Source organism: Globicephala melas, chromosome 3 (assembly GCF_963455315.2).
Source record: "Globicephala melas chromosome 3, mGloMel1.2, whole genome shotgun sequence".
Classification (NCBI taxonomy): Eukaryota; Metazoa; Chordata; class Mammalia; order Artiodactyla; family Delphinidae; genus Globicephala; species Globicephala melas.
In genome coordinates this window covers 126811049-126833962 of record NC_083316.1, presented here as the reverse complement: position 1 = coordinate 126833962, position 22914 = coordinate 126811049, and the positions used below count along the sequence as shown (strand labels likewise).

At 45.6% G+C, this 22914-nt stretch overlaps 1 protein-coding gene across 2 annotated transcripts in view; it reads left to right on the top strand.

The window, feature by feature from the left end:
* The window catches only part of CCDC69 (coiled-coil domain containing 69), a 70030-nt gene extending 49187 nt beyond the window's left edge, over positions 1-20843 (top strand). For both annotated transcript variants that reach the window (XM_060296512.1, XM_030834044.2), the window contains exons 3-9: positions 2258-2364; positions 2868-2955; positions 14570-14643; positions 15543-15644; positions 16133-16252; positions 17166-17263; positions 18234-20843. In XM_060296512.1, the coding sequence (XP_060152495.1) occupies positions 2258-2364; positions 2868-2955; positions 14570-14643; positions 15543-15644; positions 16133-16252; positions 17166-17263; positions 18234-18411 (767 nt within the window). In that variant the 3' untranslated portion in view covers positions 18412-20843. The remainder of the gene's footprint in view (positions 1-2257; positions 2365-2867; positions 2956-14569; positions 14644-15542; positions 15645-16132; positions 16253-17165; positions 17264-18233) is intronic.
* Positions 20844-22914: the final 2071 nt, after the last annotated feature.

Below are 22914 nucleotides of genomic sequence, written 5' to 3'. Positions count from 1 at the left end.
TTTTAATAAGCTTCTCCCCAGTTGGGGCCAGTCTGGTACTGCTGACCAACGTTTGGGACCCCGAGCCAGATGATTTATGAGAGCTGATCATGACCACCGCCTCCGCCCAGGACCCAGGGCTCAGACTTCCTATCTGATGGACTGACCACAGCCTCTTTCCTCACATTTCTCGTCATATCTTGTACCCAACCTGGCCTATGAAGTTCTGTAGTAATATTACTACTACATTTCCTTTTATTTATTTATTTATTTATGGCTGTGTTGGGTCTTCATTGCTGCTCACGGGCTTTCTCTAGTTGCAGTGAGCAGGGGCTACTCTTCGTCGCAGTGAGCTGGATTCTCATTGCAATGGCCTCTCTTGTTTCAGAGCATGGGCTCTAGGTGCGCAGGCTTCAGTAGTTGTGGCACGTGGGCTCAGTAGTTGTGGCTCGCAGGCTCTAGAGCACAGGCTCAGTAGTTGTGGCGCACACGGACTTTGTTGCTCCGTGGCATGTGGGATCTTCCCGGACCAGGGATCGAACCCGTGTCCCCTGCATTGGCAGGAGGATTCTTAACCACTGTGCCACCAGGGAAGTCCCTATTACTACTATATTTATAATAATGCTAGCAATGCTAGTATTAGCCTCCAATGCTTGTCATGAGCACCGAGGAATATTTAGAGAACATTTAGTGAACAATGAAGAGTACTTATTGATCACCTCCAAATGCCTGGCACTACACTTAGTGCTTTTTAAAATTCATTCATTTGTTGTATTTTTTAGATTCTACATATAAGTGGTAACATACAGTATTGGCCTTACTCTGACTTAGTGCACTAAGCATAATACCCTCTAGGTCCATCCATGTTGTTGCAAATGGCAGAATTTCATCCTTTTTTATGGCTGAGTAATACTCCTTTACACGTATATACTGCATCTACTTTATCCATTCATGTGTTGATGGACGCTTAGGTTGCTTCCACGTGTTGGCTGTTGTACAATTACTGCTTGTTATGCATAAGCTGGTAGAACAAGGTGGTAGTTCAGAATGTCTGCTGTGGAATCACATCGTGTAGGTTCACAGTCCTTTATCCCGATTGTGAACTGGGTAATCTTGCGCAGGTTGCATGATTTCTTTGTCCCTCAGTTCCCTCATCCGTGACATGGGGATAATCACAGTGCCCACCACTCTGGGTGGTTGTGAGGATTCAGTGAGTAATACCTGTGAGATACTTGGGACAGAGCTGGGCGTGTTTCTGAGCATGGTAAGCGCTCTTTATTGTTTACCTGCTGTTGTTATTTTTATCGCCATTGTTTTCTGACTTAACGATCTCAGTAGCCCCATGAGGTAGGTATTATCATTATCCTGATTTAATTGAAGCCCCGAGAGGGTGGGTCCCTGCCTTAGGTGAGACCCAGAGCCTGTTGGACTCAGAGTGGCATCACCAGGCCTGTTTGGGGGTTTCCTGTTTGCGTCTCCTCACTGTTCACAGCAGCCTCTCTGCCCCCCGCTTCGGGGGATGCTGAAGGTGAGGGGTCACACACTCAGACACAGGGTCCAGCAGGTAACGTGTGTGACCAAGTGGCCCTTACACGCGTCCTCTGTGAGCAAAGGGCAGAGCCACATCCTGGACGGAGGGGAAGGCAGCTGCCCCTCAGCCCAGCTCCTGCTTCGACACTAAGGCACACACCGCCACTTCTTTGGCTTCTTCAAGATAAGTTGGAAATCTGTCGTATTAAGTAGAATCTGCCAGTTATTAAGCGTCAGCCACTATTTGTTTTTAATTTAGATATTGGGTAGAGCAGCATCCCCAACCTTTTTGGTACCAGGGACCGTTTTCGTGGAAGACAATTTTTCCAACGACTGGGGCATGACGGGGGCAGGGGGGATGGTTTTGAGATGACTCAAGTGCATTACTGTTATTGTGCACTTTATTTCTATTATTATTACATCAGCTCCGTTTCCGATCATCGGGCATTAGATCCCGGCGGTTGGGGACCCCTGGGGTAGAGCAAATAGCACCTTTATGGGCTGAATGTGTCCCGTGAGTTACCGGCTCTGCTATAGATCCCAGGGGCAAAATGAGACCCCTGGCTTCTGCACTTTATGAAGGAGGGTCTCCAAAGCCAGGGAGATTTAAGGAGCTGCCTCTGGAGGTTGACCCCCGAGCTGAGACCATTCTTGAGGAGGAGACAGGCTCCCCAGCCCTTACACCCTCTCTGCTGGGCCTGGTCCCAGCCTCTGCTCTGTGATTGTTTTTTTCCTCCCTCACCTATAGCCACAACTGTCCATCTCTGTACATCTGAGGAGGCTGGGCAGCACCAGAAGGCTCTCACCAGAATTCTCCAGCAACACGAAGAGGACAAGAAGAAATGGGCACAGAAGGTAAGGCCCAGCCCCTCTCTTTTCCTCCTGCTCTGCTGACCATGTTAAATCCCAGAGTGAGGCCATCTTTTGTTCTTATTGTTGGTGTGAGTATCTCTTACTTGTTTTGCCGGGAAGAGAGTCCTTTATCTGTTGAACAGATATTTGTAACTGCTGGCATATAATTCATTATATTCATTCTATGCAATAAAAGGTGGGGAAACACTAACATAACAAAGGTCTTCCTGCCCTCAGTGGCATCAGGATTAGAAGATTCCAAAATCCCTTCCACCTGGTAAATCTCTGGGAACCCCCTTCTAAGCCCTAAAGAGGGCAAAGTCAGCCACACCTGCTGTGTCTTGGAGGCCTTGTGCCCTCTCTGGGCACATGTCATTCCCATCACTCCGATCAGCGGGTAGGACTCTGATCACCAACCTCCAAAGGGCTCCAGTGTCGGTGAGTGAATAAGTGAGGCTGCCCTGAACCTACTCAATCTCATCCTGCTCTGGACCCTCCGCCCCCAGGTGGAGAAGGAGAGGGAACTAGAGCTTGGAGAGAAACTGAATGAACAGCGAAGAGTCCTGGAGGGAGAGCACGCGGAGGCCCTGAGAGGTAAGGACAAGATGCACTTGGGAGGGTGTGGAACGGACTCCTGTTCCACCAGCTGAGTTCACACGGGACTCCCACTGTCCCCTCCCTCCCAGCTCTGGTCCATAAGCAGTTGGTCACTTCAGGGCTGGAGTTTGCAGCGTCCTTCGACTTGTCCTTTCAGGCATGTAAAATCTGACCCCATCCTTTGTTTTGAGAGGTGTTTTTCCTTTCCATTTTAAAAGCAATTTGTATGCATTACAGGACATTTGGAAAACCTTGACAAATAGGAGAATTTAAAAATATCTGTTTTCCTTCCCCACGATGATGACGGCTCTTACAATTTATGGTTAGGTTGATTATTTTTTTCAAGGAACTTTCTTTCCTTTTACATGTGATGTGCTCATCAAAGAAAATTTAGAATGTATGGATTAAACAAAAACATCTTACAGCATAATGGTTGGATCTCAGACTCTGCAAATGGTCTCTGGTGAATCCCAGAGCTGGTGAATCCCAGCTTCACCATTTACCAGCTGTGTAACCTTGAAGAAGTTAGTTAACCCTTGTTCATAGGGTCTTTATGAGAATCAAACAATTTAATTTATAGTTAGTTAGATAGATAGATAGATAGATAGATAGGTAGATGAAGGAATCTAGAACAGTCCCTGATAGTTCACAAGATACTTAGCAAGTATTTATTAGTATATTTTTATTACTGAGAAAATTAAAATTGTGTGTAATTCCACCCAGAACTAATCACTGCTACCCCTTTGATATAGATCCCTTTTACTTCCTTTGTGTGTATTTACCTAGAATATATATCTGTGCGCACACACACACTTTGGGGGGAGGAGATAAATGGATTTTTTCACTTTGAACTGTATTAACATCTTGTCATTAAACTCCTGTAGCACAGTTTTAGTAACTACGTAGCATTCCGGTGTGTACCTTTGCTCATTTAACTGAGCCCCTCTGGTTAGGCATTTCGGCAGTTTCAAACTTTTGCCATTGTTTATAATAGCAGTGATTCTTACACGGTGAACCTCATTTTGTAAAATCTTTGCCACACTCATGATTTTATCATTAGAATAACATCCTAGTAGGGCTGGTATGGCAAAGTTTATGTACATATATCTTTTAGTTTGGTAAAATACACCTAAGATTTACCATTAGTGACATTTACTCCATTCACAGTGCCCTGCAACCATCACCACTGTCCACTTCCAGAACTCTCTCATCCTAAAGGCAAACCCCATACCCACTAAGCAGTCACTCCCAAACCCCACCCTCCCCCTTCCAACCCCCCAGCAACTATCACTCTGCTCTGAGTCTCATGGCTGTGCCACTGCGGACACTCGTGTAAATGGAATCATACAACCCCTGCATCTGGCTTCCTTCACCCAGCATAACACTTCCAAGGCTCATCCATGCCGCAGTGTGCATTTGCACTCCATTCCTTTTTCTCCCCCCATTTTTAAAATTATTCCATTCCTTCTTGTGGCTGAATAATATCCCATTGCCTGGGCACCCCACACTCTCTTATCCATTCATCAGCTGATGGATGCCTGGGCTATGAACCAGTGCCACCAGGACAAGCACCTGCTTGAACACCTGCTTTCAGTTCCCCTGGGTGTACGCTTAGGAGTAGAACTGCTGGGTCCCATGGTAATTCTATGCTTAACTTTTTGAGAAACCACCAAACTGTTTTCCACAGTGGCTGCACCACTTTTCAGTTCCAACATCATTGCACAAGGGTTCCAATTGCACCACATCCTTGCCAACACTTGTTAGTTTCCACTGTTGTTGCTATTATTATTATTGCCATCCTAGTGAGTGCAAAGTGGTATCTCATCATGGTTTTGATTTGCATTTCCCTAATGACTAATTTTTCTGAGCATCTTTTCATGTGCATGTTGGCCATTTGTATAGCTTCTTTGGGGAAGGTTATCTAGATTTTTTTTTTTTTTTTTTTTGCTGTACGCGGGCCTCTCACTGTTGTGGCCTCTGCCGTTGCGGAGCACAGGCTCTGGACGCGCAGGCTCAGCAGCCATGGCTCACGGGCCCAGCCGCTCCGCGGCATGTGGGATCTTCCTGGACCGGGGCCCAAACCCGTGTCCCCTGCATCGGCAGGCGGACTCTCAACCACTGTGCCACCAGGGAAGCCCTATCTAGATTTTTGATGCTATTGAAATTGACCTTGAAAATGTTAAGCCAGTTTTTCTTTAATCATCAGTATTTGTATGACTTTCCCCCAGAGTTATTTATCTTTTTAAAAACACAGTTAAGATTATTTTATATGTAAAATTTTATATCTTGTTCTTTTTATTTAACATTGTATCAAACATGTTTCCAAGTAATTCTTCTGCTACTAAAATGTAAAATCTAGACCACTGCATACATGGTTTTCCTTATTTCCTGTGAGTCTAGACATATAGATTTTTAACTATTGTAAGTAACACTGCACTAAACGTGTTTTGCGTAAAGATGTGCCCACATTTTACATTATATCCTTAGATTTCCAGAAATGGAATAACTAGAACAGAGGTCTGAACAATTTTAAGAATCTTGAAACATATTGCAACATTAGCGCAATTTTGAAATAGAATTGAAGCCCTTGCCCTGGGAATTTGAAGGGTTGCACTTTAATACTAATACACCCCGTGAAACTGGGTCTGTCACTGGACCTTAGTTCACTTTCTGTATCTCTAAAACCTACCTTGAATCTCCTTTCAGTATGTGTATCTCTAAAATCTTCCTTCCCTCCCTCTCAAGGCTATTATGGGAAAAGAACTTTCTTCTCCAAGCAGAGCATTGCTTTGATATTAATTTTAGCATTGTAAATATATTGATAAGAAAATTTTCCTACTGTAACAACCCCAGAGGGGAAGGGACTGCCTGTCTCGAGTTCTTCCCATCAGTCAGAATTCTTTCATAGTTACTTTTGAATTGCTTGGCACCAATTAGGTGCTGCCTAAGTGTGTATTAAATGAATGACTAAAAGCACAGCATGGGGGAAGTATAACTGGGAGAGGCTAGTGGTGGTTATTCACATTTGATAACCTCGTTGTCTTTTATTTTCTATTTTTGTTTTTATTTTTTAATTATTATACATTAAAATTGACTTTCTGATATACAGTTTCATAAACTTTAACACATGTGTAGATTCGTACAACCATCACCATAATCCAATATAGAACAGTTCCATCACCCCCAAAACACTCTCTCAGGCTGCCCATTTGTATTCACATCTTCTCCCACCCCAACCCCTGACAACCGCTGATCTGTTCTCCACCACTATGGTTTTGTCTTTTTGAGGCTGTTAGAGAAACAAAATAATACAATATAATTTTTAACATTGTCTTCTTTCCCTCATCATGATGCCTTTGAGAGTCATCCAAGTGGCTGGGTGTGTCAATAGTACCTTCTTTATCATGGCTGAGTTGTGATCTAGTGTTCACTCATCCCCTTGTCCCTGGGGGGACAGGTCGTTTCCAACTTGAGGCAATTATGAATAGAGCTCTTCTAAACATTCGTGTACAGGTCTCTGTGTGTTCTTAAGTTTCTTGGGTAAACACCTAGGAGTGGAATGGATATGATAAATGTATGTTCAGCTTTATGACAAATGACTAAACTGCTTTCCTAAGGGACCATCATTTTACATTCCCATCAGCGACGGATGAGTTCCACTGTTCCTTTTCACCAACACTTGTCAATACTTTTTATTTTTTGCTGTTCTAATAAATAAGCAGTGATGACTCACTGTGGGTGTAATTTGCATTTCAGTAATGACTAATCATGTAGAACATCTCTTCTTGTGTTTATTTGCTGTCTGTATAACTTCTTTGGTAAAATGTCTGTTCAAATCCTTTGCCCATTTTAATTAACTTGTTTGTTCTTACTGTAGAGTTTTGTGTTTTTTTTAACATCTTTATTGGAGTATAATTGCTTTACAATGGTGTGTTAGTTTCTGCTTTATAACAAAGTGAATCAGTTATACATATACATATGTTCCCATATCTCTTCCCTCTTGCGTCTCCCTCCCACCCCTCTAGGTGGTCACAAACCACGGAGCTGATCTCCCTGTGCTATGTGGCTGCTTCCCACTAGCTATCTATTTTACGTTTGGTAGCGTATATATGTCCATGCCACTCTCTCACTTTGTCACAGCTTACCCTTCCCCCTCCCCATATCCTCAAGTCCATTCTCTAGTAGATCTGTGTCTTTGTTCCCGTCTTACCCCTAGGTTCTTCATGACCTTTTTTTTTTTCTTAGATTCCATATATATGTGTTGGCATACGGTATTTGTTTTTCTCTGACTTACTTCACTCTGTATGACAGACTCTAGGTCCATCCACCTCACTACAAATATCTCATATTGTTTCCTTTTATGGCTGAGTAATATTCCATTGTATATATGTGCCACATCTTCTTTACCCATTCATCTGATGATGGACACTTAGGTTGTTTCCATCTCCGGGCTATTGTAAATAGAGCTGCAATGAACATTTTGGTACATGACTCTCTTTGAATTATGGTTTTCTCAGGGTATATGACCAGTAGTGGGATTGCTGGGTCGTATGGTAGTTCTATTTTTAGTTTTTTAAGGAACCTCCATACTGTTCTCACAGTGGCTTTATCAATTTACATTCCCACCAACAGTGCAAGAGGGTTCCCTTTTCTTCACACCCTCTCCAGCATTTATTGTTTCTAGATTTTTTGATGATGGCCATTCTGACCGGTGTGAGTTGATACCTCACTGTAGTTTTGATTTGCATTTCTCTAATGATTAATGATGTTGAGCATTCTTTCATGTGTTTGTTGGCAATCTGTATATCTTCTTTGGAGAAATGTCTGTTTAGGTCTTCTGCCCATTTTTGGATTGGGTTGTTTGTTTTTTTGTTATTGAGCTGCATGAGCTGCTTGTAAATCTTGGAGATTAATCCTTTGTCAGTTGCTTCATTTGCAAATATTTTCTCCTATTCTGAGGGTTGCCTTTTGGTTTTGTTTATGGTTTCCTTTGCTGTGCAAAAGCTTTGAAGTTTCATTAGGTTCCATTTGTTTATTTTTGTTTTTATTTCCATTTCTCTAGGAAGTGGGTCAAAAAGGATCTTGCTGTGATTTATGTCATAGAATGTTCTGCCTACGCTTTCCTCTAAGAGTTTGATAGTGTCTGGCCTTACATTTAGGTCTTTAATTCATTTTGAGTTTATTTTTGTGTATGCTGTTAGGGAGTGTTCTAATTTCATAAACATTTGTGTACATGTCTCTGTGTGTTCTTTAGTTTCTTGCGTAAACACCTAGGAGTGGAATGGATATGATAAATATATGTTCAGCTTTATGACAAATGACTAAACTGCTTTCCTAAGGGACCATCATTTTACATTCCCATCAGCGACGGATGAGTTCCACTGTTCCTTTTCACCAACACTTGTCAATACTTTTTATTTTTTGCTGTTCTAATAAATAAGCATGATGACTCACTGTGGGTGTAATTTGCATTTCAGTAATGACTAATCATGTAGAACATCTCTTCTTGTGTTTATTTGCTGTCTGTATAACCTCTTTGGTAAAATGCCTGTTCAAATCCTTTGCCCATTTTAAGTAGCTTGTTTGTTCTTACTGTAGAGTTTTGAGAGATATTTATATATTTTGGTTACAAGTCCTCTGTATTTGCAAATATTTTCTCCTAGTCTGTGTGGGTGTTTTGGTTTTGTTTTGTTTTGTTTTCTTTTTCATTCTCTTAATGACTTTCACAAAGCAAAGCTTTAACTTTGATAAATTCCAAAGTTATTTTTTCTTTTATCAGTTATGCTTTTGGTGTCATATCTAAGAACTCTTTGCTGAACTCTAGGTAACAAAGATCTTCTATGTTTTCTCCCAAAAGATATATGGTTTTAAGTTTTACATTTAGATCTATGATCCATATAATCATGTGATTTTTCTTTATACTGTCAACATGGTAGATTGCATTGATTTGAGTTTTCAAATTTTGGACTTGTGTTACAAAACCCCACTTGGTCTTTTTATATATTGCTGAATTTGATTTGCTAATATTTTACTGAAGATGTTTGTTTCTATGTTCATAAGGGCTACTGGTCTGTAGTTTTTTTCTTGTACCATGTGTCTGGTTTTAGTATCAGGGTAAAGCTTGCCTCATGGAATGAGTTGGGAAATGCTCCTTCCTCTTCTATCTCTAAAAGAGATTGTATAGAGTTGGTCCTATATCATTTTTAAATATTCAGTAGAATTTGTCAGAGAAACCTAAAGATTTAAACAGATACTTGACCAAAGAGGATATACAGACAGCAAATAAACACAAGAAAAGATGGGCTTGGACATTTCCTTTCCAGAAAGTATTTAAGTACAGATTTAACTTCAATAGTTAGAGGAATGTCCAGGTTATGTATTTTTTCTTGGATGAGTTTTGCAAGTTTGTAGTTTTTCAGTAATTGGTACTCTTTATCTAAGTTGTCAAGTTTATGTGCATAGGAATTGTTCATAGTGGTCCCTTAGTATTGTTTTAAATATCTTCTGTATCTATAATGCTATCCCCTCTTAAGTTTCTGTAATTGGTAATCTGTGCATTTAATTTTTTTTCTCTGTCAGTCTTGCTTGAGGTTTATCGATTTTATTAATCCTTTCCAAAAATCAGCTTTCGGTTTCATTGATTTCTTTTTCCTATTTTTCTATTTTCAATCTCACTGACTTCTCTTTTTATTTCCTTCCTCCTGCTTGCTTGCTTTGTATCTAGTTAGCTCTTTTTTTTTTCTAGTTTCTTAAACTAGAAGTTTATTGATTTGAGACCTATCTCCTTTTCTAACATAAGCACTTGGTGCTATAAATTTCCCCCTCAGCACTGCATTATCTGCATCCTACAAATTGATGTTTTATATTTTTATTTTTGTTCAGTTCAAAATATATTCAGGGGAGATTACCTTGAGACTTCCTCTTTGGCTCACTGAATATTTAGAAGTGTATTTCCTTCCAAGTGTTTGGACATTTTCCAGTTCTCTTTTTGTTACTGGTTTCCAGTTTGATTCCATTATGGTCAGAGAACACAGTTTGTATTTCATTTCTTTTATAATATTTTTCAGCTTGTTTTATGATTCAGGATATGGTCTATCTTGTGAAAGTTTCATGTGCACTTGGAAAGAATGTGTATTGAGTATTTTATAAATGAATCAATTAAAACAAGTCACTGACAGTATTGTTCAGTTTATATTTTTACTCTCTGTCTACCTTTTCTATCGAATACTGAGGAGTGTTGACATCTTCAACTGTAATTGTGTATTTGTTTCTCCTTTCAGTTCTGTCAGTTTTTGCTTCATGTAATTTGAAGAATGACTGTTCATGTATAAATATTTAAGGTTTGTTATGTCTTCCTGGAGAATGGACCCCTTTATCATGATGTAGTGTACGTCTTCATCCCTGAGAATCTACCTTATTCTTTTTTTTTTAAATTTAATTTACTTATTTTTTTGTTGTGCCAGGTCTTAGTCGCAGCAGGAGGGCTCTTTAGTTGCGGCTCACCAGCTCCTTAGTTGTAGCTCGCAGGCTCCTTAGTTGCGGCATGCATGTGAGATCTAGTTCCCTGACCAGGGATCGAACCTGCATCCCCTGCAGTGGGAGGTGGATTCTTAACCACTGCACCACCAGGGAAGACCCGAGAATCTTCCTTATTTTTAAATGTTTCTTTTCCACTCTTACTTTTAACCCACCTATGACATTTAACGTAGGTTTTTGTAGGGACCCTGGTGGTCCAGTGGTTACAACTCTGTGCTTTCACTGCTGAGGGCATGGGTTCGATCCCTGGTCGGGGAACTAAGATCCTGTGAGCCTCACGGCACGGCCAAAAACAAACAAAAAAATAGGTGTTATATCATGTCAATAGCACATAGTTGGGGTTTCTTTTATTTGGAGTGTTTAGGCAGTTTAATGTTGTTATTGATATGGATGTTGTTTTGGTGTTTGTCTTCTGTTTGTTCTGTTTTTTATCCTCTATTTTCCCTTCCCTGCTTTCTTCTGGAGTATCTGAACATTTTTTAGTATTCCTTTTTAACTTACCTATTCTCTCTTTTTTTTTTTTTTAGATGTTGGGGGTAGGAGTTTATTAATTAATTAATTAATTTTTGCTGTGTTGGGTCTTCGTTTCTGTGCGAGGGCTTTCTGTAGTTGTGGCAAGCGGGGCCACTCACTATCGCGGCCTCTCTTGTTGCGGAGCACAGGCTCCAGGCAGGCTCAGTAGTTGTGGCTCACGGGCCTAGTGGCTCCGTGGCATGTGGGATCCTCCCAGACCAGGGCTTGAACCCATGTCCCCTGCATTAGCAGGCAGATTCTCAACCACTTTGCCGCCAGGGAAGCCCCCCTATTCTCTTTTACTGTATCTCTTTGTGTATGTATATATGTGTGTGTGTGTATGTGTATGTATGTATTAGTGATTGCACTAAGAATTACAATATGTGTAACAGTCTACTTAGAATTAATATCTTACCAGTTCAAGTGGAATGTACAAACCTTATCATCATATAGGTCTATCATCTCTCCTTTTTGTTGTACTTAGTCTTATGTATTACATCTGCATACACTGAATACCCCGTCAGACAATGTTATAATTTTTGCTTTTACCCATCATATTTTAAAGAGCTCAAAGGAAAAAGAATAGTCTATTACATTTACCCAGGTGTTTACCAGTTCTGTTGTTCTTCCTAAATTCCTGAAGTTTCAAGTTGCCCTCTGGTACCATTTGCCTTCTATTTAAAGAATTTCCTTGAGCAGTTCTTTTAGAGCAGGTCCATTGGTGATGAATTTTTAGTGTTTCTTCATCTAGAATGTCTTTATTTCACCTTCTTTCCTGAAGGATATTTTTATTGAAGATAGGATTCTTGATTTACAGTTCTTTTATTTCAGCAGTTTTAAAATGTTCTTATGCCTTCTAGTCTCTAAGCTTTCTAATGAGAAATCCACAACTCATTCAAACTTACTTCTTCTATGTAATGCACCATTTTTCTTTGATTCTGTTACAGATTTTTTATTAGTTTTTTTAACACCTTTATTGGAGTATAATTGCTTTACAATGGTGTGTTAGTTTCTGCTTTTTAACAAAGTGAATCAGCTATACATATACATATATCCCCATATCCCCTCCCTCTTGCATCTCCCTCCCACCCTCCCTATTCCACCCCTCTAGGTGGACACAAAGTACTAAGCTGAGCTCCCTGTGCTATGCAGCTGTTTCCCATTAGCTATCTATTTTACATTTGGTAGTATATATAAGTCCATGCCACTCTCTCACTTTGTCCCACCTTCCCCTTCCCCCTCCTCAAGTCCATTCTCTACATCTGCGTCTTTATTCCTGTCCTGCCCCTAGGTTCTTCAGAACCTTTTTTTTTTAGATTCCATATATATGTGTTAGCATACGGTATTTGTTTTTCTCTTTGACTTACTTCACTCTGTATGAGTCTCTAGGTCCATCCACCTTGCTACAAATAACTCAATTTCGTTGCTTTTTATGGCTGTTATTCGTTTTTAAAAATGATACGTCTGAGTGTGGATTTCGTTGGGTTTACTTTGATGTTCAGTGAGCATCTTTAATCTGTAGGATTATGTTTTGCCAAATTTGGGAAGCATTCAACCATTCCTTCCTATAGTTTTTCTGCGCTGCATCCTTTCTGAGTCTTTGACTCAAATGTCAGATATCCTGGGATTATCTTTTGGGTTCCTGAGGCTCTGTCCATTTTTTTCCAATATCTTTTCACTTTCTTTCAGATTGGGTAATTTCTATTGATCTTCAAAAGTTCACTAGCTCTTTTTTATGTCATTTCTGTTCTTCTATTGAGCCCACCAAGTGAGTTTTTTACTTCATTTTTTTGTTGTAAAATTCCCTCCTTTTTTTTTTTTAAGAAGATGTTGGGGGTAGGAGTTTATTAATTAATTAATTAATTTTTGGCTGTGTTGGGTCTTCGTTTCTGTGCGAGGGCTTTCTCTAGTTGTGACAAGCGGGGGCCACTCTTCATCGCGGTGCGCGGGCCTCTCACTATGGCGGCCTCTCTTGTTGCGGAGCACAGGCTCCAGACGCGCAGGCTCAGTAGTTGTGGCTCATGGGCCTAGTTGCTCCACGGCATGTGGGATCCTCCCAGACCAGGGCTCAAACCCGTGTCCCCTGCATTAGCAGGCAGACTCTCAACCACTGCACCACCAGGGAAGCCCCCTCCTAGTTTTAATGTTTGGTTACACTTTCTAGTTTTCCATCCTTTCGAAGAGTGTTCACCCTTATTTCAGAGCATTTGTATAGTGGCTTCCTTAAAGTCCCTTAATAATTCCAACATCTGTGGCACCTCACTGTTGGCATCTGTTGAATGTCTTTTCTCAGGAGGATTGAGATTTTCCCACTTCTTTGTATGCTGAGTATTGAGAAGTGCAAGCTGAGCAATTTTGTATTGCATTCTGGATATATTGGATGTTTGAATACATCAGATTCTGGGTCTTGTTTAAATTAAATGTACTGGTTGAGTGGTACTTTGAATTCTGATCTTCTTGCCCAGTCTGCCTGCTACCATTTACCTTTCAGAGTCTGAAAATAGTTGTTGCATTCATTCTGTCCTGGTTTTATAGCTAAATTCAGTAGACTGCATGGAGTGTGCTTCCTCCATCTTACCTGGAAACAAACCTGTCTTGATAGGCCAATTAATTAAGCCCATAATTTATAAAAATTAAGCCTGTGGTTTTTATATAGCTGATCTTATCCATTTTTGACAGCTCGATCACATTTATGTTACTGAACATTCTTTTCCTTGTGTCACTGCCCACTGTGACACAGGCCCCTTATATACCTGGGCCTTTGGCTGTACTACACTTTCCTGTTGTCTGTCCTATTTCCCATCCCACCCAGTGACTAGTCATTTCCCTCTTATCTTCTTTCAGCCAAGAGAAGGTTGGAATTTTCCAAAAGGAACTTTGTAGAGGAGGCAGGATGAAAAGTAAACTCTGTGAATTTGGAGAGTGATAAGTCCAGCTCTGCACAGCACTGCCCAGCCTGGAGAGCCCTTGCATGTCCTTTTCTCACCCCTTAGAGACAACTAGGCCAGGCTTCTTTTGACCCATTTCACAACTGAGTCAACAGGAGTTTTAGGTATTTCAAGTGATCTCCTCCAGTTTTAGAGAAGCAGAATTAGGACCAGGTAGATTTCCTGGCCCCAAATCTAATGTACTTACTGTAGTTTTGTGCCACAGTTTGACAACTAATGAGTCAATGATTTTTTGATTTGGCTAACCCAACTTATAGAACATTGGCCCTGTGCATTTTCCACAGCACGCTGTGGCCTGAGATTAACAGCCTGCCGCAGACCTTTGGATCTTCCCCTCAGCCAGGTGTGGGTGGCACCCACAATCTGGTAGGGTTCACAGTTCTTCCCAGGATCTCATTTGTTTCCCCTTCCATGAGCTTCTATTAAATATCTACTATAGTTCTGGTACAGCCCCAAGCCCATGAGATAGGAGGAGGAATAAAAGCATTCTCAGACTCCTGGTCCCCATGATCCCAGGGGGTCACCTGGGCTCTCTGAAGCTCATGGGGCCTGCCGGACAGCTTTAGGGTGAAGTGTCAGGGATCTGAGCTCACAGTGGTCTCCTTTCCCTCCAGTCCTCCAGGCCTCCCATGAGCAGGATAAAGAAGCCCTTACCCGCTCCTTCCAGGAGGCCAAGGCAGCCCTGCAGGTGAGACGGGTTGGGCCATGTCAGTTTCTGTGATGTGGCCACCACACTATTATGTTAGCTCAGGAGGACTTGGTCTGAGATGAGGGTTGGCCTGTTTTTCAAGGACCGCTGGGAGCATCTTGGAGACTTCATGGGCCTGGGGCCACAGTGTGATTAGAGCGATGGGTGGATGCACAGGGACCTGTGGAAGCAGGAGAGGAGGTGTCCGAGCCAATCTGGCTGGTCAGGGACTTCCAAGAGGGATTGAGATCTAAGCGGGAGTCTGAGGGTGGGTTAGAATTTTTCAGATGAAGAAGGGTAGGAAGAGTGCCTTAGGTAGGAAAAATAAAATAAAAAGTGTTTAAAGCCATGAGGAAAGGGAAAAAATATAGAGTACCTGTGGAACTGAAACAAGTCCAAGATGACTGGGTATAGAGTGTAAGTGGGAGACAGCTGAGGCCAGAGAGGGAGGCAAGGAGCAGACGGTGGGAGTCTGTGAGCCATAGTAAGGGGGTGCACTGTCCTAAAGGCAATGGGCAAGGTTCGGGGGGAAGAAATCCTTGGCAGGGGAGCAGTATGGAGACAGGAATGCACCTGGCAGCTGGAAGAGTGATGTGACGTTGGCTGCAGGAGAAGCGTGTAGAGGAAGCAGTGAGAGAAGAGAAAGGGCAAGGACACTGAGCCCGGTTTGCATGTATTTTGAATGCCAGACTACCACCGGCCTTGAATGCCCTGACATCGTCCCCAAGGGTATGGAGAGGTGGGGCTGTGTGTTTCGAGCAGTGGTTGAAGTAGCTAGAGCCTGCACTGTTGGGCAGAGCAACAACAGACTGAAGAACCCAATACTGACCCCTCTCTGTGGGGTGGAGAAGTCCACCTCCAGCCTTATGGGCCAGGGGTTCATCACCTCCCTTCTCCAGGAGACCACGGACAGACTGACCGCACAGCTGGAGGCCTTCCAGGCCAAGGTGAAGAGGGTAGAGGAGTCCATCCTAAGCCAGGACTACAAGAAGCACATCCAGGTAGGCAGCAGTTCACCCGCAGCTTCTCCTTCTTCCATCTCCAGGGAGGTCCAGGTCTGGGCAACAGGAAAGGCCAGTCCCTCTTCAAGGACAGGGCTCAGACCTGACACTCTTACCTTCACAAGGGTCTGGAAGAAACGGTGTCCCCGTGTCACTGAGGGGGAAGGTAAGGTTCAGAGAGAGGCATATAGGATGGTCAAGAGCTCAGGCTCTGGACTCAGAACTAGGCGCAAAGAGCAAACCTACCACTTAGCACAAGCGACTTGACCTCTGTGAACCACGGTTTCCCCATCTGTGATGGTGTGAGCACAACATGCACTATTGAATAGAGTAAGATAAAGCACATTAAGCACTTTCCATGGGCCAAGAGAGGGAGGTGACTTGTGAAAGTCAGAGCTGGGGGCAGAGTGGGGAGGAGGGAGGTCGCCCGTGCCCCGCTGCCCCCTCTGCCGGATGGTCTGCTGAGATCGCTCTGTGCTCCTGTCTAGGAGTACGGGAGCCCCAGCCAGTTCTGGGAGCAGGAGCTGGAGAGCTTACACTTTGTCATCGAGATGAAGAACGAGCGAATCCACGAGCTAGACAAGCGGCTCATCCTCATGGAGACAGTGGTCCGTGGCTGGCAGCGGCTGGTGGGGGATGGTAGCGGGGGCAGCTCATGCTTCTACTTTCTGGGCACTTCCTCTGTCAGGTGTGCAGAGGGAAGGCACTTTGAGGAGGGCCCAGCCTGGTCCATACCAGCTGTGACCTGCCACCTGTGCCGGCCCTTGAGCCGCTGAGGCTGGTCTGGGTCCAACAGTGACTCCTTGTCATCCGGGTCCTATACATTTCTTGACTGCTCATGTTGCTGTCACTTGGGTGACGCTGGGCAGGTAGCCGGGCTAATCAGGAGGGGCTGGCAGATGTCACAGGTCGGGCAGGGGCTGAGGAAGAAGTCAAGGCTGAAAAAAAAAAAAAGTCAGACAGATTTGGAAAGCCAGAGTCAGCAAGGACAGGCCTGGGCAGTGGTGGGCATTGGGGACACAGGTGGCTTTGTCTCCAGGAGAAGGGAGGCCTTGGGAACCTAGGGTTGAATCCAAACGGATTATGTTACGTTGTCCTGGAAGAAGTTCCCTGTCCTCTTGTGTGGTGCACAACCTAAATTTTAAATCAGACCACCTCAGAGCTTCCCTATAAATTTTTTTCAACCATTTCTGTGGAATAGCATAACAGATACACTTACATTTTTATACATTAGATACTTCCGACTTTTGGAGAACCAAAAGACTCCTGTGAACTGATGGAGATTTTAAATAGTAGTGGCGCTCTTCTTTTTTTAATACTCATCTGGCAAAGCGAAAAGCTGGCAGTCCTGTGTTCATGCCTTAGCTGTATTGTTCCAAGTAATCTTGTTGCTTCACGAAATGTGACATTTGGTCTCAAGTAAATCAGTGTTTTCAGTGAGCACAGATAAGAGGGAGGTGACAGCACACATTGTGTCGAGCGAGGTTGGTGGCTTTCTGAGCTCGCTCTTATTTGTCACAGAAAGAAAAAAACCTGCTGTTGGAGGAGAAAATCACCACCCTGCAGCAGGAGAACGAGGACCTCCATGCCCGAGGCCGCAACCAGATGGCTGTGTCCAGGTAGCTGCTCCCACCCCCCTCCTCCCATCCCCACCGCTTTTTTTGTGACCTTCCAGTTGGGAGAGTCTCCAAGAGGCCCTGGGAATGGATTGACGTGGGCCCAGGCCTGTCTGGGGAAGGCGGCTCCTCTTTGCTTGGGGGGTCAGCAAAGGGAAATCCCAAGGGACCGGCTCTGCCCGGAAACAGAAGTCACAGGGCTGATTAATATCTGTTTGTCTCCATCCTGGCTAAGTGGGCTTCATGGGAAAGCCCAATCCAGGAAGAAGGAACAGGAAGCGTAGGGTTCAAGAGGCCCAATGAATGAATGAATCGGTTGTAAGGGATCCGTAAATAAGAACTAAGATCACATGTCAGATGTAATTTGTTGACTACATATTATCTCATCGAATCCTCGTAATTACTCTAACAGCCAGTCCCGTTATCATTCCCATTTTACAAATTCACCAAGACTGAATACCTTGTCCAGAGTTACACGTCTCAGTGGTGGAGCAGATCTGAACCCAGAGCTGTCTGCTAAACTTTAGACAAGCCTAGAATGGGATACTAGGGCTGTCTGTTCAGTTCCCCCAACTGGTTCAGAGGCTGAGAAAAGGCCGGGGTGGGAGTGGGGCTTGTGGGGGGGCGGTGGCTGAGGGCCACACTCCTTGGTCAACAGCTTTTTTTTCAACAGACCAACAAATTACATCCGACACATGATCTTAGTTCTCATTTACGGATCCCTTACAACCGATTCATTCATTCATTGGGCCTCTTGAACCCTAAGCTTCCTTTCCTTCTTCCTGGATTGGGCTTTCCCGTGGAGCCCACTTAGCCAGGATGGAGACAAACAGAGTTGCCTTTTGGGACAGGCAGACGGGGCGGTGGGACCCCGGGGAAGGCTTCCTGGAGAAGTGGGCTGGTCGCTGCAGTTGATGGAGACCCCGAGGGGCAGTTCCCCGCAGGCAACCCTGGGCTCTGTCTGTGTCCACAGGCAGCTCTCTGAGGACCTGCTTCTCGCCCGAGAGGCCCTGGAGAAGGAGTCGCAGTTGCGCCGGCAGCTCCAGCAGGAGAAGGAGCAGCTGCTGTACCGGGTCCTCGGGGCCGACGCCTCCCCCGCCTTCCCGCTGGCCTCTCTCACCCCCACTGAGGTCTCCTACCTCGCCACATAGCGCCTGGACCGCCGGGATGCTGTGGTCACAGCTTTCTCTCGAGGACTTGGCAGAGAAAACAGCAGGGGCCTCTTGTCCCTAGGAGGGGACAAGGGTGAGAGTGAGATGGGGAGCCAGGATGTGCAGCCAGTCAGCCCTGGGGGCTTGGGCCACGTACACTCACCCTCGGGGCTTCGGAGGCCCCTCAAGTTGGCGCAGCGGACAAGGAAGAAGAGCCCTTTCCTCCCTCCCCTTCTGTCTGTTCAGATCGGGGGGTTCTGAGGCTTTCCCCAGGGGCAGCCATGCCATATTGGTCATCTGACCAAGAGGAGACAACCCACTGGTCCTCACTTCCCGCAGCCATCCCCCCAAGCCCCACTCCCACCCCGGTCTTTTCTCAGCCGCAGAACCGGTTGGGGGAACTGAACAGAAGGCCCTAGTGTCCCATTCTAGGCTTGTCTGAAGTTTAGACTAGGGGCTGGGGGGCAGGGGAGGACAGGGGCCACATGCTGTGAATCAAACTGGGGCGGGTGAGTGGCTGGGAGGGGGGCACTGGAGGCCCTGCCGACTGGGCAGTGAATCGGGCATGGCACCGGTCCCAGGCCCAGAATCCGGTCAGTCTAGGGGTTACCGGCAGAGCTGCTGCTCCTGGACCGGGCAAGGCTCACTGCCCTGCACTCCCGGTCCCTCGGCCTCAGTGCCATCAGGACACGGGGGCCACCTAGTGGATCTAAGTACCCTCGACAGCCAGAGCTGGTACCTCATCCCTGTACTGATGAGGAAACCAAGGCGGGGAGTGGGACCCGCAGAGCCAGGACTAGGGCCTCACCTGTCATCCAGGTTTCACCTTATCATACTTTTTCTTCCTCCCCAGGCTCTGGGAGGTCACGTCTGAGACTTGGTCTTTCTCCTCCTTGCTCTGACTGCCCCCCACCCTTACCAGTGCTCTCTTTCATTCCTGCTCTCCACTTAATTCCTTCTACCACCCCTGACCCCAGGCCCACGGATCCTGGCCCTCAGCCTTCCCGTCAGTGCAAAGGGGTGGCTCAAATAACTAACCCCAGCAGGCCTGTCCAATCCTGACTGTGGATTCAAGATTCTTCTCAGGAAGTGTTGGGTCATCTGGAACCAATAACAATCCCACCCCTGTTATAAGCATTTTAATTAAATGCTTTCATACACACCTCTCTCCTTGATTTGCAGAAGATCCTCAAAGCAGGTTCTTACCCAGCTTTAGCAGAGAGCAAACTGAGATCACAGGAGCCAATGGGCCATGCCTGGGGTCCCCCAGCCCCCCGGACCATCACGTAGGAAAAGTCAACTCACAGGAACTGAGGTTTCCTCTGTCATCCCAGACTGCCTTCTTCATTCCCCCAGATGTGGGCTTCATCCATTTCTAGTTCTAGGGGTTCAGATGTGACTCTGTTTCTTCAGCCCTGGGCAAACAGGTTTTCCAGGCGCCTTGGGGACAGCTCTGGAGTGAAACACACACATACTTCTTCCTATAACTTTTCCCAAAGCCTGACTAGGATAGGCTAGTTCATTGGACGTTAATGGTCACAACCAAGAAAAGAATGGGTAGCCAAGTAATTTGGGAAACTCTAGGTTCACTCAAGTTAAACAGCTCTGCAAACCGCAGGATTTCTCAGAGCCTTTAAGATGCTAACATGCACTGCAAACTCCCAAGGAGGAAGCAAAGCGTCCAGCATCTCCTAAACAAGTTTCTCCCCCAACCTGAGCACTTCAGGCTGCAGAATGCACTTTAGAAAACATCGTTCTAATTGAGAGAGCTGAGGGCTGGAAAAGGGGCAGGTTGTGGGAAGTGGGGTTTCCCTCATGCAGCCCGTGGTGGTTGTGAGGAGGTGAACTGAGGTCCTACCCTCACCCTGGGGCAGGCAAGCTATGGAAACTAAAAAACACGTGATAGGGCTTCCCTGGTGGCCCAGTGGTTGAGAGTCCGCCTGCCGATCCAGGGGACACAGGTTCATGCCCCGGTCCAGGAAGATCCCACATGCCACGGACCGGCTGGGCCCTTGAGCCATGGCCGCTGAGCCTGCGCGTCCGGAGCCTGTGCTCCGCAATGGGAGAGGCCACGACAGTGAGAGGCCCACGTACCACAAAAAAACAAAAAAAACCACGTGATACTGCCTTGATTTGGCCCCTGTTTTTCTGGGAGAGGGTGGAGGTGGGTCCTTACTCAAGGCCTCTGCTAGGGGCAGGGATCCTTGAGGAGTAAGTCCTGGGGCCTGGGGGGACTCACCAGAAGTTCTGGGCTCCTCCTCAGGTACTGGGGCCCCACGGGCCCTGGCTTTGCTCAGGCTTGGCATAAAGGCTGGCTGTCAGAATAGGGTGAGGCCTGGAGTGAGGCCACGAGGCTGAAACAAGAGGTGAAAGCAGTGATGGGCTGGCAGAGTGTAGGGGGTGAACGTGAAGGTTCTTTCTGCTCTGCAAGGGGCACCTCCTTGGCATCAAAACCACCGAGGTTCATACGGTCACCTACCCCTGCTTCTACCTACTGCTCTACACCTGGATGCCAGGGAGCGAGGGAACACAAGGACATGGGTGGTAGCTGTCCCTGGGCCCTGAAGGTTCATGGCCTGGCAGGTGTCAATGCCAGCGTCCCCGGCCCAGGTCTCTTCCACATATAGGGTGTTCCCTGCATCCTACCTGGCTTTCCTGGCGTACCTGTTCACATCGCCATGGGCCTGCTCACTGACATGAGCGGGTGGATCCAGCTGCAGAGACAAAAAAAAAACCTGTCCATCAGCTGCCCCAGGTGCCATCTCTGACTGGGGCACAGTGGGCAGGTTAGAGGCACAATGTACCCCTTCAGGGAAAGGAGGAGCGACTTGGCCAAGGTCATACCTCAGTATTAGAGCACCTGAAAGGCCAGGTTCTCTGTGGAAAAACAAGCTGTTCAAGTCCCTGGGGGGAAGCTGGGGTCTCCTCCCCGACTCAAGGAGAAGCAGGAGGTAACAGCACTTTCCGGTGTGGGTTTTATTGCACTCTGCTTCTGTGGGGATGTTAAGGGGTGTTCCCTCCGCAGAGCGGGGGCAAAATTGTTTGGTAAATAGTCAAGCAAAGTGAAACTGGGGAGACTCAGACCACTGAGTCTAGCACGTGTCCCTGTATGTTTTGAAGCTCCAAGGCAAATGCCTTTAAGAGGCAGTGTTTTCCTAAGACGCTTTTTTTTGGAGAAGGGGGTGGTATGATTTTTTTGGTTTTCTGCCATTCCAAGGAACATGTCTGTGGAAATGCTGGCCCAGCAAAGCCAGTGTCTCCCAGCCATCGGGGTGTTCTTTTCCCTTTGTTGGGTCTCAAGTTTCCACTTTTGACAAGTGGGAGAATAATACCTCACTCTCTCTACTTCCTAAGGCCTCTGGGGGCCTCACCTTCAAGTCTCTGCACCTCAAATTCCGGCCCCTCCAGGAAGGTCTTTTAAGAATTCCTAAAGTCCGCATGGTTGGTAGCCTACTGCTTAGCACAGTTCTTTAGATGCTTGAGGTTATGGGTTAAGTTCTTTGAGAGAAAAGAACATCACCACCACCACCTGGGGAAGGTCTGGGCCCACATGGGTTGGTCACGAAACCGTTACTAATGCATTTAGTCCATTTCCCATCACATACACACCCAGCCTCAGGGCATGAGCATTTGTTCAAGACCCATTTTCATGGGATTTGGGCCACTTTGGTCTCAGCTTGAGTGTCACCTCAGAAGACTCCCTGACCACTATCTCAGTAGACCCTCTCACATTGTATCCTCGATAGAGCACTTAGTATTGTGTAGATGATCGTGTTTGTTCACCTCCCACTTCTTCCTCCCCATTTAGACTGTAAGCTTGCAGAGCGGGGGCAGCCATCTTTCTCTTTAATTCGTCATTGTAGTCTCAGCACCTAGTTCAGCGTCTGCTCTGTGGTAGGTGCTCAATAATTGTCAGACAAATTAAAACAAATTATATATTTTTATACAATAAGCTGATAAGTAGTTCTACTTGACAAATGAGGAAACTGAGGCCCAGAAAAGGAAGTGACTTCCCCAAGGTCACTCAAAGCAGCAGTGTCAGAGTTGGGACTAGAATGCAGATTGCTCAGATTCCCAGTCAAGCCATGTCTCCCCTCTGGCTCCTGGCCCTGATCCCAAGCCTTCACTCCCACGCCCCTGCCCCGATACACCACCACCACATACACACTCTGCCTCCTCTTACCTTCTGCCCTGGATATTCCCAACTCAAGTCCACAGCCACCTCTGGCTCACTCAGAACTATGTAGATCACACTGAAGTTCTCTCCCAGTCGTACTGATGTTGCTGAAGCTTGGATGGTGGGTTCGGGTGAGAAAGAAGGGTCTGCCATGGAGAGTAGGGGAGAGAGATGGGGACACATATGTTGGATTATTGTTAGAATGGCTGGAGTGAAGGTCTGGGTCAGAGCCTGAACAAGATGGCTGCGCAAGAGGACATGGAGCTCACGTCCCTCCCACAAACACATCAAAAATACATCTGCGGGGCTTCCCTGGTGGCACAGTG